The following is a 17,892-nucleotide window of genomic DNA, read 5'->3' as shown; positions in this document are numbered from 1 at the left end:
TTTTAAAATTATCCTTCATTCATCTATTGGCTCCTAAATTATTAGGACTGGAGGGTTATGCAGGGTCCGGTCTAGTCTACCTTTCAATCCACAAGGATCAAATGAATGTGCATTCACTTTCTGGCAAGTGAAGATATACTTTTAAATTTTAATGAATGTCTCTCTCGTACTATCTCCAATTAGATTGATTCAAATTCACAAAAATGCATTGCTACCACCAAAAGCTCCAGCAGAACTTGGATAAAAAAAGGCAGCATTGGTTTAAATCGTAGAGAAGTTGTACTCAGCAAAGCTGTGATAACCCCACTTACGAACATAAATATGAGTTATGACAATGAAATACAAAATTAAGAAAAACATACATATTTAATAAATAAATAAATAACTCCAATTTTTAGTTGACAAAATCAACAGCTTACAGGAAATGAAGTTGAAAAGTGGAAAAAAAATCAACTATCTCAGCAGGAATTCTTACACAACATGCTTGTCCTGGGATTTACATAACGTGATCTTACCAAGTACCAATCATTAACATCTAAAACTAAAACAGGGGAAGAAGAAACGAATCAAACAAACTTAAAACCTAGAGTCAGCCCCAAAACGAGGGGTGACTACCGCATACTAGTAGTCTCTCAATACACCAATTTCAACTCTTGAGTCGCTGCAGCGCACTAAGCACAGCGAACAAACAACAAAATGTCTATAGACCAGAATAGAATACACCTCAGATGGGAAAACAGTCTTTAAGTTACATCAATGGTTAAGTCAGCAGCATCAGCAGTTATACCAGCTTCTGTCAAAAGGTAGTGCGCTAAAGATTTCCATGTAAAATCTCCTAAGATATCAGAGTCACCTGGTCAAATTTGTTGGGGAGTTACTTCAAACCTTTCTAGGAAGCACAGCGGAAGCTACGATTTCTGGAGAACACATTTCTCATATAAAGCTAGAATATCCTTCTTGTTGGGATTTTTCAATAGGAGCAGTTCAGCACCAAAATTATGCTTTGTGAGCTCTTGCTTCAGTTTCTGCACTGTGTATTTAGTATAATCCTCGGTATTTGTTTGTTGACTACTAGTAACATCATCTCCCCTAAACTCGGAGCCCCCATCTTCTGGACAGGTGACTGCCATGGGGCTGGTCGTACTCTTTGACCTCTTATTTCCCCTGGCTACTCTATCACTTGTGCCCATATCAAGAGCAGATTCGACACCAGCGTCATATTCTTCTATCCTGGCACGTTTTCCATGGGAAGCAGTTCTAAGTTTGCTATCTAATGCTGTTTCATTCAGCCGAACTTTAGTTAGCTGTTGCTGAAGAAGATCCAGCTTTCCTTGTGTAGTTTGCAACTGAACTGATAGTGCTTCTGCCCTGTTGTTTGCCTCAGAACGCGCAGCACGCTCAGTCTCCAACAAACTCTCAAGGACTTGCACAGTACTGGCTCTCTGTTCATTATTTGATTTCAGAAGTGATTCAATTTCCTTTTCCCTTTCTTCGACTCTGGCCTCCAAAGTTGTAACTTTTGACTGTGCATCAAACTCAGATGCACGGCACCTCTCTAATTCATTGGCCAAGTCATCTCTTTGCCTCTCCAAGTTTTGTATATTTCTCTCATTCCTCTCGATCTGAGCTGACCTTTCCATAGCTACTCGATGGATTTCACTCTTTTCTTTCTGGGCAGTAGCTGCTTCAACCCTTGCTTTATCAGCCAGCTCAGTCGCTCTTTTCGCCTCTCTTTCAGCTGATTTACATCTATCCTCGACATCTTCAAATCTACTGAACTCAGACCGATACTTCTGCTCCAGATGATCTTTCTCTTGTTCCAGAATCCTAACTTCTCTTTCAAATGATAGTGCAGTAGCATTGATGCGCTCAAACCTTTCACCTAATTCCTTAATTGCACGCTTTAAGGATGAGACCTCCAGGTCATAGTTCTCTATCTTTGACTCAGCAACCTGTGTAAGGTAAAGATCTTAGCATAACCAATAGTAAAAGTACCTTTTTTTTAGTAGGTAGAGTATGTCATTAGTACCAGAACTTGTGCATATATTGGGCTAACTATATGAAGTGAGATATGAATATGAAGATCTAACGGACTACTCTTCTCATATTATAAGGAGCAACGCCAGGTATATGACAATCATCTTGCAAGGTATGCACCAGCATAGGGACAAACTATCTAAATCTGTCTATCCATGACCAATACACAAATGTCATGGCTACCAATAACTACAGAGCTGAGAGACAACTTTTCATAAATCTAAGGAACAGATATTGGATGATGGAGGTAGTGACTTCTTCTGCAAGCATGGAATTTACAGGTCACTTTAAAGCAAGTTAAACATCTGTCTCTCCCAACCCCCCATCTTTCTCCCATACATTTTTCTCCATCCTGTTTTAAAAAAAAGAAATCATGCACAAATCAGGTGAAGACACACGTAAACTAGTTTTATATAGAAGATGTGCACCTTCAACTCCAAATTTAAAGTTGACAAACGCTGCTCAGCCTGCTCAAGTTTTGCTGCCTTCTCCTTAATCTCCTCTTCCTGCAATTTCACAAGAACAGAAAATCTCAATTACTGTACTGAAAAGAAAAGGCAAGAATCTCAATTATCATTTCGGAACACCAATCAAGTCGGCTGGCACAGTCCATCAAGCAAAGTACAAGAGAAAACATAGCTGCACGGAGTTAGGCACCATTTTAACATTTTACTGAGGTTTTTAGGCAGGGGGATGAGAAGCAAAAGAAAATGAAGCCAATAACTAGCATCAATCTATCAAGTAGAAATTCACCTTATTTGCCAAAGTACTCAAAAATTCATCCCGTAAAGCATCCTCTCGCAATTGTGCTTGCTTGCTAGTGCGCTCTTGGACAGCTGCTGCCTTCTCAAGAGCATTCTTTGCTTCCTTGGCAGCAATGCCGTACTTATGTTTCCACTCCTCTGCCTCCTCTTGAGCAGATTCAGCTTGCTCTTTGGCAGCATTAACCCTTGCTTCTGCAGCACTAGTTCTCGACTTAAGAATACTTATCTCTGAATTTGACTGTTCCTCCCCAGCCTTCTGTTTCGAAAGTAATTGCTCATATTTCCTTTTCCATTCCATGGACTCGATTCTAGTAGAATCTAATGTTTTTGATAAGCTGGCATATCTTTCTTCTAACATACTATGTTTACTCTGCAAATTTGCAATACGGCTTGCATAATCTTCTGCAAGCTTCTTCTTGTCACTGGAGGCATCTTCATAGCGCTTCAAGTATTCAGATTTAAACTTCTCACTAGCTTCCAGTTGTTTGTTAAGGAAGCTCATCTTATCCTCAATGGAACGACACTTCAATGCAAGTGCAGTTTTCTCTGACCCAATTTGGTCTATTTGTTTATTGATGAGATCAACAAGTGGCCCCTCCAAGCTGCAAAATTCAAAATGAATCACATATGCATTCCTAAACTGAAGTGCTTCAGTAAGAACTATGGAATAACAAACCTTTGTTGTAAGAAGACTAGTAGCTTTCTCCATTTTTCAGGACCTTGACACATCGCCTCATATTTGGACACGGAATCATCAAGAACCTACATACAACATGGATTTACAACGTAGACAACTCATTATACAAACAATTTTAGTTTAGCTACCCAAATAGGTTTTAAAGTCTACCATAAAGACTTACTTTGAGCACAGTATCTACTTTTGCATCAGGAGCATGACAAGCTTTTCTCAGTCTATTTTCCATGTCCTGTATCGCATTAGAACATTGTAGAGAAGACTCCCTAAAAGCATCCTTTCTAATGTCCTACATTAGAATCAGTGCAAATCAGAATATTTTTGGAGATATATCAAAGTACAGTTAATATGCAAGCAAAGGTAAAGACACAACTAAATGGTGACATGTCCAATCATTTTAAGGGTGAATTTAAGCTTTTTCCAACTATACACCTCTCTTGTGGACCTCTTTTCCTAAATATTAGGGGGAATTTAGTCGAGGTGCGCGAAAGATGGCCCTGACACTACAGTCATCAAAGCAAACAAACAAAAAAAGAGGGGCAGAAATAATAATCAAAACCTCAAATGCTTTCTTTATGAAATTTTGGAGACGTTTCTCATATTTGGTTCTGATGGATCCAGCCCCTACAGCCGTAGAATTAAATGCAGCCATGGACTTCTGGATAGCATCTTCATGTGCTTCTCTTAGTGCAGCCTGCAATTACAAAAATATCAGTAGATATTTTTAAATTGCATCACTTATGAAACACAGCAGTACTTACTTCCTCCGGAGGCTTAGAACGATCAAAAGAAGCCATGTACATTTCAGCAGCCAAATCATATGCTCTTTGACACTCAGCTTCCTCAACGCTCTGCCACAGGAAAATCACAGTCAACAAAATTTCATATCATGTGCAAGGTACATAAAGGATAAAAAATGGTTACTAGCATTATGCTTCATCTGAAAACTACTTTTCATAAATACAATTACAGATGGGAAGTTGAATAATATCCGCAAGATCCTCCATATACAATTCACTAGTTTTTTTTTTACGAAGTAGTAACTAACTTTATTAATGTGGAAGAACCACTATATATACAATACAAGTAGCATACCAAAAGGCATGAGAAACCTAGACCAAAATATGGTTCTCTGCCTATTCACTACTAAACTAGTAAGTCTGCCATTTTTGTCAGTCCAATTTAACAGCAAAGGGAATAGAAAAAGACTTACTTGCAAACCAAATAAGATAGACGAGCTAGAAAGGAAATAAACAGCATGCAGTTATTAGCATCTAATAAAAGAACCCTGAAAAAAAGTCATCCATTTCTTCATACCGCAGAGAAGTGCAATTTTAGCCACAAAATGAACCATAGTCACTTATTTTGTCCATTGAAGTCTGAGACAATCCCAAGACTAGGCCAAACAACTAGCTGTTGCAGGATTGGACATCTATACATCTCAGCATGCTCCCCCTACTTCTAAAAGCTATCAGCAAAGTGCTTCCCAGCTCAATTTTCTCACATAGTTTAGAACGTTGAGCAATTCTACAATTATCCGCTGGTCCCATCATGTATTCCAAATTCATTTTTTCTGATTTTTCGATAGTCTAATCGAGCTGAACTAAAACAAGAAGGGCAGCCAAGATGCAGAAAAATCATATGGGTCATGAGCAATCAGAAGACACAATTATACAAAGAAGGCCCATAGAGCAAGATAAGCAAATAGTTCAACTCTAGACAATGGAATTGGTGAAACTTTATATTCAAATCTATAAGAAGGAAGAAAGGCAACATGAGCATAAAGATGTCATATTATCATTCTTTTGTCAAAGAAAACAAACAATATTTGATTCAGATCGTAGTAGAGGAAATAAAGATGCCTCTATTAAATAAATAATACAACATGGTAAAGAAGGATTTTTGTTGCTTTACAGAAGTCATGACTGGAATATAAATACCATCATATATGATTAGTGGCTTCATGTTTACCAGTTCAAAAAAATAAATAATATATGATTAGTGGCTTTCATATGTATCAGCATTCAGTCCCTTATGACACAATATTTACCATAAGCCCGAAGAAATGCATGGTCATGAAACAATATATAAAGGTCACAAGCCTCTAATACAAAATATCAATGACGCTTGGTTACAAATCATGCACATAAAAACATCTAAAGCAAGAATAATCGTTTTTCCCCAGTTTATCCTCTCAGTGTCCACAACCAAATAATATATAACAACTCATACTACTGTAGATACAAATAAGAACAACAAAGACAACAAGCAGATTGAAGAAACAAAATGTACTAATATCTACCTGCCATGAAGATGTAATTGTGGGCACTGCCCCATTGTTAAGAGCATCAACGAAGGACTGAGTTATACGGGCAAATATCGGCCCTGTCATTACAGTAGCTCCAAACAGCTTGGGTTTAGTCCTCTCAAAAACAAATCTTGTCAAAGCATCAAGACCTGCTTTAAACTCCGGCCTTAGTTTTTCTATCTGCATGTGACATGAAACCACAGTAAGAACTATGAAGGATTATTCCCACAATAAAACAATCAGATAGTAATTATAATCACAGAGAATACAAGAAATGAATCATTAGCACTGACAGGTATTTGGTCAAGCCGTTGGAGCTCATTCTCGTTGCTCAGTGGCCGCACAAGGGTGAAGCATTCTCTGTCAGGGAAAAGAGCACGAATGGACTCCCTAATCTGCAGTCACAAGTTAATTTTTTTTATCTACTATGGGAATTTATTTATACAAAATATGAGACAAAAATAAATCAAGTGCAAGTATTCTACAAGATCAGCCAGCCAGTCCTTTGGATAGAGAGAATACTCTCTTTATTAATAAGTAAGAAAGAACTAGCACCAGATCAAAAAAGGCAAAACAGAACTACCATTGAAGCCCTTAGGATAGAGAAGATTACTCATAGTAATTGAGCTTTTGTGGATAAGCAAAATGAAAGAATAATGATTTGATGTGAGTACCTCATTTTTAGCAGCTACATCTCTCCTACCACATTGAACTGGTCGTAAAGCAAGCTCTAGGTAGTCCCGTGGTGTTATCTTATGATTATCCTCAGTCAAGTCTAAATAAAAATCCTATTCAAAAGAAAAAAGTAATACGTGCATGCCATTTACTTATAATTCAGAAGGGGGAACCTTAAAAGAAGCTAAACTGATATTAATAAATAAATTCCAACTTACCCTAAGCAACCAAACAAAGATTGGAGAGAACTGTCCAAGCTCAGAGGCACTGGTCCTTCCTCCAGAAGCTCTAACACGTATATGCTTAGTCATTTCAGTGACGAGAGAGAGCCGATCAAGAGCAGCTTCATCAATACCACCCATCTAATCAATAAAAATATTAGGAAACTAGTCTAAATTGGACACAAGTCAAACAAGAAGTCAAAAAAAAAGCAAACAGTAAAAACAACAGAAGTATATAAATCAAAAGGAGAAAGGATGTATCTTATGAGAATGTTTTTTTCTCATTAGTAACTACAAGAAAAAAGGCATTCCTGCAAGACACATAACCTAAGCCCTTAATGATTGAATGATTATCTAGCAAGAACATCTTGTCAGAAAAAGATAGGAGATCCATGCCTGGGTCGTTCAAACCTGATTATAAACAAACATACTCGAGAGGAGGACTGCCAAGGAGAATATCTGTGTGCTGTATGTTCCCTGTTGAACAACTAAAAGATGAATAAGGAGGAAGACATAAAGATGAATAAGGAGGAAGACGTAAATAGAAGGGAGGGGGATTGCCAGAGAAAAAGTATTCCTTGAGTTCCTATTCCTTTAAAGTTTAATCGAACCCAAAATGAACAAGTTAGAAGGAGACAATTTTTTTTTTTTGAAGAGTAAGAATAATACTCAGTGAGGGACAATTATGCAGAATACTAACCCAAACAAGAAAGAAAAACAATTATTCAGAGTTGACACATAGATGACATTTTCTTTGTCATTTAGTGGAGGTGGGGGAGTAGGTAAAAGTAAAAGGATCTACTATAAGGAAAAAAAGCATGGTGAATCGAAGAAAACTGTCCGTATTTTACCAGTACAGCAATGATAAAAATATTTAAGCACAAAATCTAACCGTTTGATCATAAGCATCGATTCCTTCAGTGTCCAGCAGTAGAAGGTTGTATTCTGTTCCATCAAGAGCTGTTCTTCGTAAAGGTGCACTCCACAGCCAAATGCCTTTGGTACATGGGCGATGAGTTGGTGCTACTTGAAAGCCACTGCTCCTCCCAAGAAGCTACATCAAATGGAGGAAACTCTCAGTTCTCTTGTTTTTGATAACTAGGGAACTCTTCCTTACGTTAAATATCTAACATCAGAAGGAAATGGCCAAAGAACGGAAGGGGCTTGTTTTCCTGATAAATTTATCCATACGATAAATCAAACAAGTCTCCTAAAGAAAAACACTAGCTATCATTTTATTATGGCTTTGGCCCATGGGGTGACGACAAGCTATACTATTTCTATCAGGAAGGCTTGACAGCAGTATATGCAAATTGTGCTTAAATAAATTAAAGGGAAAAAAAAAAGGAACACTCTGCACAATGGAGATAAAGTTTTACTTTATGAGGCAAAAAATGGAGTTTCTTTTCATAGGTGAGTAAACGTTATATTAAAAATAGAGCGGTCTAGCAATAAGATGGTGCAAAGGCAGAACATGAATTAGGGATCCTTCATTAAAAGCAACTAAAAGGAAGGAATTCTGCTGTACAAAAACCTATTCTTGAAAGATTCTATGAAATCTAGCAATGCTATTTTCATCCTTCAGATCCTGTAGATAACAACAAAAAGCATAAACATATGTATTTCGGCTTCTGTACAATATCTGTCTTCCCCTTAAAACATCTGACACTCCTCTCCTTCCACATGGCCTAAGAGACACATGCAGGCAACCTTCAAAACAGGAGGGTAGTTACTCAAGGCAGATCAAGTTATTCAAGCTTACTACACGAGGCAACAGATAAGGAGTTCTAGACCGGAGTGGTTGAGAACTATTAGGTCTCAACTCTCAGGTTCAAAACCAAACTTCTTCATATCTGATCAAGCCTTGGTGGACAAGCTACCCGATATATGCATCAGTAAGAGATAGAAGGTACCTAGTGGAATTAGTTGAGGTGGGGCGCAAGTTGGTCCGGATACCACGGTTCTAAAAGAACAATTTAGAAAACTCCAGCATGAACACTCTGTTGCATTGTTCCTTATTTATCTGGTCAAATTTTTTTATGAGTATTCTATTAGTGTGCTTCAGATTCTCCATCTTGTTTTTGGTCATCTACAATGAACATCCTAGTTGATACAGCTGACATGCTAAATCCTCTCATTGTTGGTCAATATCTTCCTGGAACCTTAGCAAATAATTAGACAGCCAAAAAACAAACTTTTTCCATCTGCAGTCTCAGAACTACAAACTCACCCTAGCTTTAATCTCTAACATGACATTTGCAAACCACTTACTTACACATAGTTTCCCAACTTCTGCAATTCAATATTCAGGAAAGTTCTCGTTCTAATTCACCAAACCTATTTTTGCTGCTGCTTTAGTTCCTTAGTATTTACCTCCTATTCTGTTTTTCATTTCAAAGCATTGTGCTTTATGAAATTAGTTTATCTGAACAATTATGTAGCTATTGCTAGGTCACAAAGTCTCACTTCAAGTTAAAAACTACAACACCTGCAAGCATTAACCCTAATAATGAAATATATATTGCACACCATAAATAGCATAGATAACCTAAGAATAAAAAAGCTTGCTTTACTGAAATTTAAAATTAGACTAACCTGGTTTAATATAAAGCTCTTTCCTTGACGAGCGCGACCGCAAACGGAGACAACACCAACTGGTTCCTTGACAAGCTGAAGTACCGCTAGGGCTTCGGGATCGATCTGGAACTTCCCTTTCTCATCGCAATACACAAAACGTATCGGCCTCGCTGGTCCCGAAGCAACATTGATAGAGGAGCGCTTTGGAGGCGATGGAGAAGGCGAGGACGATGGAGATGGAGACGGTGACGGAGAATCTTGCTGCGGCGAGTCTCCGGTGGAGCCTCTGCCGAAAAACCTCAACATATTCTCACACACTGACGGTGTTACTTTACGCGAAACGAAGAGAGAGGAATTCGAATTTATGTGGAGAGCTTTTTTTTATATGTAAATGGAAAAGAGGGAAAAAACGGCAATTAAGAGACATGGAAGAGTTTATAGGGTGTCCCAGCGTGTGGCTATTGAGAAGAATATTTTAATTTACATCCTTACCCTTGCCAATAGAAAAGGAGTGTCCGTACAGAAATGTAGTTATGGGTTTTTATGGAATGGCAAAATAGTCTTTTCCTTCTTTTTCCCAATTACGCAAGCTGTTTTTATAATGGAAAAATGGTCAAAAATGCTCTTAAACTATATGAAAGGAACAAAAATGCCTTCAGTTTATAGTTCGGCTCAAAAATGTCCTTACCGTCAATACTTCGGTTCAAAAATGCCTTTAAACTATGCGAATGGAATAAAAAGGCCCTCCGTTTGTAGTTTGGTCCCAAAATGCCTTTATTGTTATTTTTATTTAATGGGTCAAAATGCTCATTTTCCAAATAAATATATTATTATTTTCTTTTTAACACATTCTTTTCCTAATAATTTTTTAAAAAATTAGCAAATATTTATCTTACATCAATTAAGAAAAAAAATAAAAAATGAAAATATTTCTTATTTTATTATCATTATTTTTTATCGTTATATAAATATAAATTAATGATGGATATACTATGATTTATATATATGACATATATTATTTGTCGAAAGGGTACATGCAGTTATTTTAATTTAATTGATAAAATGAGATTAAGAAGAAAAAAAATATTTCCTACATTTTTATTTGCTAAAGTGATTTTAGAAGAAAGAAAACAAGAATAGTGTTCTTTAATAATATTTTAATTAGGAAGAAAATGTGTTTAAAAAGAAAATATATATATATATATTCGGAAAAGGGTATTTTTGACCCATTTTGTTACTATATGGGCATTTTTGGACCAAAATATTGACTGCAAGGACATTTTTGGACCAAAGTATTGACGGTAAGGACATTTTTCAGCCAAATTATAAACGAATGACATTTTTATTCCTTTCACATAGTTTAAGGGCATTTTTTACTCTTTTCCCTTTTATAATATATGATTGAAATAAATCATCTCAACATATATTAAATAATTTAATTAGATATTTTTGATTCATATTTATAAAATGTTTACCTATGTATTCTCACATGTCTATTATATAGATTAGTTAATCGCATAAACATGTATCTTTCATTAATTATACAACTACAAATATCAATTGAAAAATCTATATAATAATATAAAGCTGAATGATAGGGCTACTGATGTGGCATGCTTCTAAAGCCAGGAATCATATTTATTTATTTTTGACATTTTTTTTATATATCACTTATTTTGTAATTAAATAAAAAATAATATTATACATTAAATATTTTATAATAAATATTGCTGAAAATTAATGTTATTCATATCTTTTAAAACCTTTCCCAATTCTTTCTTTTACGTTGGTTTTTTTCTCCCCTTAATCTCACAATTAATGTCATTCATCTCTTTTCCTTAAATTGCTCCATTTCTTTCCTATTTTACTTATTTAATCCATTCCAAGTAAGTTAAAATCTTACTACTTTTTCCTTCCTAATCTATCTATATATATAAAATAAAGCTGGATGTATGGGAGGTGATGTGACATGCCTCTAAAGTCAAGAATGACATTTATCTTTTTTTCTCAAATTTTTTACATTTTTTTCATTTTCTAAATTATTAAAAAAAACCTCTAAATTATTTTTGAATTACATTAATTTAGAAATCTCAAAAGTCATTATCATTAATTTAATGATTCTTTTATTTTCTAATTAAACCAAATAAACAATGCAGTTTACCTTCTTTATCCGTTTTGCTCATTTAGGTCATCAATAATTTTAATATCTAATTAAATTGAGCAATTAATATATTCAATGTCTATACTCCTGTATGTTCTTCCATATTCCTTAATTCTCTTTATATTTTCAATTTATTTGTCATTGTGATCATGTGATGTCTATGTTTCTCTATGTTTTTTTTTATTATTCATTTTATATTGTCAATTTATATGTCACTATGAAGCTTCATTTTTTTGTAGGTTATTTGGTTATGCCTAAAGGCTAAAGGTCTGATTTCACAGTATCTGGTAAGTTGTTTAAATGAATTATTTTAGTTTTTTTTTTGCAATTATTTTGTACTAAATTGGGTAGAATCATGTATTATCAGATAGAGAATTCAAAAGAATAATACATCTTTTTACTTTGCATATTCACTGTCATATGTATCTTTGTTAATCTAATTTATTTTAAGTTAAATTTGAATAGTTGACGTTTATATGAATTTTTGTTTAGACTTTCAATATAATCAACGTATTTTATATTTAGTTTGTAAGAATTTTTATTTATAATCATCTTAATTATTGGTTACGTGTGTTGTTATGTCTTTTTTTTTACTTTGTCTATTGACATTTATGCAAAGATATATACATATTTACATAAGCATCCCTTAAAAATTAGAAATTCTATTAATCTATTTTTTTCTATTTTGATTCTTCTTCCTATTGATTTACTTTTATTTATCAAAACTAATTGTAAAAAAGGATAAACAAATACCTTTATTGAAGAAACAACCCTTCAACGCATCACTTTTAAAAATAAATTTTATTGAAGAGTACCATAATGCTATGGTGGTTCATTTATTCTCAATATTCAAAAAACACGATATGAACAATATAATTTGTGGATCTTTTTTTTCTTTTGATAAATTTCTTTGTATATGTGTTAATGGTTTTTTTTCTTTAAAAATTAGGTTTCAAAAAACTATATATATCCTATACACAAAAATAGATACAATATCTCTTGAAATTCTTTTCTTTTTTTACTTCCTATTAAGAAAATAAAAAATAAAATATGATTTGCTTATAAGTACATGTATAGTGTACACTACACAAGTATCTATAGAAGACTAAATGTTTTTGAAGTGATATAAAATCATATCATAAAAGAATGTATAAATTAAGAACTAATATAAAATTGGAGAAAAATAAATATATTTGATTTTGAAAATTGAGATCTTTCAAATATATGATTGAGTTGTAAGATTAATCAGCGCAAAGGGTGAATAAGTTCACTATAATAATAATAAAGCTATATATATATATATATATAAGGTAATATATGTAGGGACATTTTTATAGTCTAGAAAATTATTTATATTTTATCTCCTTTTTTTTGAATTTTTTCTTATTCTTTTCATTAATCAATTTGATTAATAATTTTAAAAAAATCTATCATATTTATTACATCTAATTATATATATCACGAGTTACAAAAGATCTTCATATGTTTGTTTTCTCTATTTAATAACATGTCTTATCAATCCTTTCTACCTAATTCTTATATTAATATAGTTTAAAGCTAGACAAAAAAGAGTGATGTCACACCTTCTTTTGACTAACAATAGTATTTATCTTTTTTAAATCAATTTTTTATTTTATATCTCATATTTATCAATAATATTTAATGCAGATTAATCATATATATTTGTTTTAAAAAATAGTCCAAAGAATGATATTTACCATTACAATCGTTCATAATTATTATCCACAATTATGTGAATGCGTGTCTATGACTCTATATAAACGTAGAAACGGACAAACACGATCTACCTACACTTTTTAAATAAAATCATGAATGTATATTAGATATAATTAAGACTTGAAATTTTATATATTTGATACATTATAAAAAGTTGTTTGACGAATTTAACGAGCTATTTATGATCGCACGAAGCGCGGCTAAGTTCACTAGTATATTATATTCATAGGTTTATGGCGACTATTGTTAATAATTAAAAGAGGTGATATATTCTAAGTATTGACGTCTACTAATACTTACAAAAACTTTTAAATTTTTAAAAAATTGAAAGTGTATAGTAAAGATATTTTATTATACATTAGAGTGCTCAATTGCTACCGGTCGTTACAACACCAAACTATTTTTGTGATTCTAATGTGTGATTTTTAGAGTGTGTACAACAAGTTATCTATTATGATTTATTTTTTTGTGCGTGAGAAACAATTCAATTTTCTGAATTATATTCTATTATTATTTGGGTAAATTTTAGGAATCACATAGATTTAATATAAAATTACAATCTATCCTTTTTAGTTTGTAATTACATTAATTCCTTAAAAAGTAACACAAACCGGATACATAATATGTAGCTCGTATACATAATATGTAGCTCAGATACATTAAAAACTAGCTCGGATACATTATAAATTAAACCGGATACATAATATGCATCCCAGATACATTAAAAACTAGCTCGGATATATAATATGTAGCTCAGATACATTATAAAATTAACCGGATACATAATATGCAGCTCGGATATATTAAATACTGGCTCGGATACATTAATATGTAGCTCTGATACATTAAAGAAATAAGGGATTTTAGAGTTTTTTAGAAATAGAAAGAGATATTGTAAATAAAGGAAACATAAAACGTGTATTTCAGTAATTTTTAATTTCCCCTGCCAACTAAATGGCACAGCATGACAACCTATAGACTAAATTGGCAAAAAATAGCCCATTTTTAATTTATTGGCAAAAAAAGGACTTTCTTTTATTTATTTGGCATTCAATAGTTATTTTGCTTTTTCTTAAAAAATGTATTTTTGTTCCCCTTATTTTTCTCTAAACACGTTTGATTGCTGTAGACACGTAATTTTTGACCGAACTTAAAATTTTACACCATTTTTAGAGCTGAAATATTTTTATAAATATAAAGAAAACATTTTGACTTTTCTCTTATTTTTTATTAAGTTTATTTTAAAAGATTTGAAAAGGACAAAATAGAATCACTTTTTAATGTAAGTTTTATTGTCAATTGTTTAAAAAGAAATGAAAGATTACAAAAAGAAATCTATATTTAAAATTAAGTTTTTATAAATAAGCTAGTATTTATTTAATTATTATTATTATCTTATTTTTATTTTTTTTAGCTACTTGACTTTTTCTAATTAGTTAATTATTATTCTCTTAAAATTAAAATAAAAGTAAAGATAACCTAAATAATCTAACCTCCCATACCCCCACCAAACCCCATTACTCACCCCTATACTACTATATCCCCACAAAAACCTATCAGCAACTAACAAACCCCTATACACGACTAAAATTAAATAAAAAAAAAAAAAAAAAGAGACCCACACCCCCACGTATCTAAAAAGAGGGGAGGACTCCTATATATATCACAATACATCACCATCATAAATCAGGATCAGTTATACGGAATAACAGTGCACACAAAAAAAAAGAAGCAATATACTTTAAGTCAGAAAGATTTTTTTGTGGATTCAAGTTCGTGGCTCCTTAAAGTTAATTATAATTAACTTTGGAAATCAGTAGATTGTGGCAGTTTCTTTTGTTGGAATTAAGTTTTACGAAAAGGTAATTCTAATTCCTTATATAGTTCAATGAAATAATTGTTCTGAATTCGATTATGATGTTATGAAGTCCTTAAAATTACATGTATTGTTATATGCCACTATTTTATGACACATATCATATCGTTGATTGCATGAATTGCTACTGTTTAAATTTGCTCATCGAATTATTTTTACACCTGACTTTAATTTAATCAACTAATTTGATCCAAAGATGGTTGTTGTTTACTCCTAGTTTTATTCCAACATGTTTATGTACATTTATTTGATGGTACAAACTGACAACTTCGTTTATGACTTTAATTTAATTACATGTAAATTGGTTAGAGATTCTGTATTAGTTATCATTTAGAGTTTCTTGATTTTAATAAATAAATAATATTGCCACACTTATGGAGACAATTAATTATTAGAATAATTTTTATCGAATCCGAAATATTAAAAATGGAGGAGATGAACATTAGTTCATTTGAGTGAGTCATTAATTCATCAACGTGAGATAGTTCTTTTATTAGTAATTTAACACTATCATCATTGGTGAAGGAATATTATTATATCACTACGTATATTATTTTTCTCTCAATTAGTTTAAAGAAAAAAAAAATCAAAAAATAATATACAAAAATAAAAAAAGAAAAACGTGGGCAGAGAAAAAAATAAAAATAAATACAAAATAAAAGAAAATAGTGCAGAATAAAAAATGAAGATAATAAAAAAAAAGAAGAGGAATAGATCATTAAAAAGAAAGTAAGAATAAAAAATAAAATAAATAAACATTTATTAGAAAAAACAAAAACAAAAGAAACAAAAGATGAAAAGTGATAAAAAGTAATAATAATAAAAAATAAAGAAAAGGTAAAATAAAAAAGGGGAAAACAAAAGTTAACAAAAAATATTTAAATGAAAAAGAAGAGACACTTTTTGTTAGACAAAAAAAAAATAACGAAACAGAATGTTTTTTCTAAAAACAAAAACAAAAACAAAAAAAATAAAAATAAAAATAAAAAAAATAAAAACAAAAAAAATTAACGTGCAAAAATAGAATAAAAAATAGAAATTTCCAAGAAATTGGTCTTAACCTCTTTAACATTTTCTTTTTCTAAAATTAATCCTAAATTTCATAGAAGTTTACCTCCTATTATAATTCAAATATCTACTCCCACTAAAACGACAATATTAAAATTTCTCGGATTTTTTTAAAAATAAAATCTAAATAAGACAGTTACAATAAATCAAAGAGGGTGAGATATAGGTAAATGCATAGCTAATAAGTACTATATCCAAAAGCTAAGTCAGGCCAAGATATAAGTCAATGAAGCGACCGTGCTAGAACCACGGGACTCGAGGGGTGCCTTATACCTTCCCCTTGGTCAATAGAATTTCTTATCCGGATTTCTAGTTCGTAGACCATTAAAAATTAGAGTCAACTTCCTTTTGATTAGGGGTAAAAATTAGGTGATTTGGAACACCAAAACTCAATTCCAAGTGGCGACTCTGAAATAAAAAAATAATCCCTTTTCGAAATGTTACTTTAATTGGAGAAACTCTATTTTTCAAACACCTCGTTTGGGGAAAATAGGGGTGTGACAATTGCTCCTTTTTTTTTTCTTGAAAAGGTAAAATTTAATGTTTTATTATTCCTTTTTGTTTGTCAACCATTTTACAATAGACTTCTTTCTCTTTTTTGTCTCCTTTATTTTCTTTCTAGAATTCTTTTTATACGTATATTTGTTTCTCTCCCAATTTTTTATTCTTCTCCTTAATTCACTTTGTTTATGAAAATCAGATATAACAATATGTTTATTCATGAATACTTCTAATAATACTATTTTATATATAATTTTGTGTTTGTCCAATTAATTATTGAATTTCATGATTTGTGGAATTGAGATTTTTTCAATTTTGTTTTTGCAAAAATTTAGGTTATTAATCCTTTTTTTAATTTTAATTCTAAAATCTTTTTCACATGTATATTTGTTGCTCTTCTAATTTTTTTCTTATTCTCCTTAATTTACTTTGTTTATGCAAATCAGATGTATGTATATCCATTGGTCCTCCCAAAATCTTCTTTTAATATATAATTATGTAGTGTTTTTTTCCACTTAATTTTGAAATTTCGTGATTTGTGAAATTAAAAAATTTTAAACTTTTTTTTTGCAAAAATTCAGGTTATAGTATTTGGAATTTTTGTTTTCAATTTCATGGGTAATAAATGTTCTCATAAGATCCTCATAAAAAATTAGAATGTTGATTTTGATGAATACAAACCAATGTATACCAATAAATGTCAATCTCAATTTGAATAAATGTATACAAATTTATTAGGTAAATACAGACCAATGAATACATAAATGAATACGAACCAATGTATACATAGTGCAGTAACCGTATACATAACAAAAATCACATGTACAATTTATGAATAAAATTTAATTTGTACATTTATCATATTAACTTCATTCTTGTATTCATTATAGTTATAACCTATAATTGTTGGTAACATTCTTATGTATACATTATAAGTTTATGTATACATGCTACAGTTATTGTATACATCAATAAAATTTACACGCCTATTTTTATGAATGATTTTTTGTGTATACATATAGAATTTTTTTATGTATACATTATGTAATTGCAACTTCAATTATTTTATAATTTTTGCATACGTGTTATTACATTTTCTAATAAAAAGCATTGCCTCTTATATTATTTGATTAATTATTGTCAATTATTTGATAATTAATACACGTTAATTGAGCACTAATAATATTTTTTTTTTACCTTAAAAGTAGTCGCCGTCTTTTGATAAGTTAATTAAAGAATTAAAAAAACCCTTCCTTGAAAGTTGATATAACCT

The 17,892-nt window shown here is 31.6% G+C and overlaps 1 protein-coding gene across 1 annotated transcript; it reads right to left on the bottom strand.

Moving 5' to 3' along the window:
- Nucleotides 1-566: 566 nt before the first annotated feature.
- Nucleotides 567-9,626, bottom strand: LOC125822682 (uncharacterized). The gene is made up of 14 exons (XM_049502112.1): nucleotides 9,295-9,626; nucleotides 7,592-7,753; nucleotides 7,111-7,176; nucleotides 6,697-6,840; nucleotides 6,478-6,591; nucleotides 6,097-6,198; nucleotides 5,798-5,983; nucleotides 4,257-4,346; nucleotides 4,055-4,189; nucleotides 3,662-3,784; nucleotides 3,478-3,563; nucleotides 2,791-3,403; nucleotides 2,466-2,543; nucleotides 567-1,952 (listed from the first exon to the last, which is right to left on the bottom strand). The coding sequence occupies exons 1-14, from the start codon at nucleotides 9,580-9,582 to the stop codon at nucleotides 909-911; spliced, it is 3,231 nt and encodes a 1,076-aa protein (XP_049358069.1). The 5' UTR covers nucleotides 9,583-9,626; the 3' UTR covers nucleotides 567-908.
- Nucleotides 9,627-17,892: the final 8,266 nt, after the last annotated feature.

Source organism: Solanum verrucosum, unplaced genomic scaffold (genome assembly GCF_900185275.1).
Source record: "Solanum verrucosum unplaced genomic scaffold, falcon-dt-bn FXZP01000103.1, whole genome shotgun sequence".
Classification (NCBI taxonomy): Eukaryota; Viridiplantae; Streptophyta; class Magnoliopsida; order Solanales; family Solanaceae; genus Solanum; species Solanum verrucosum.
This window is presented reverse-complemented; position numbering and strand designations above follow the sequence as displayed.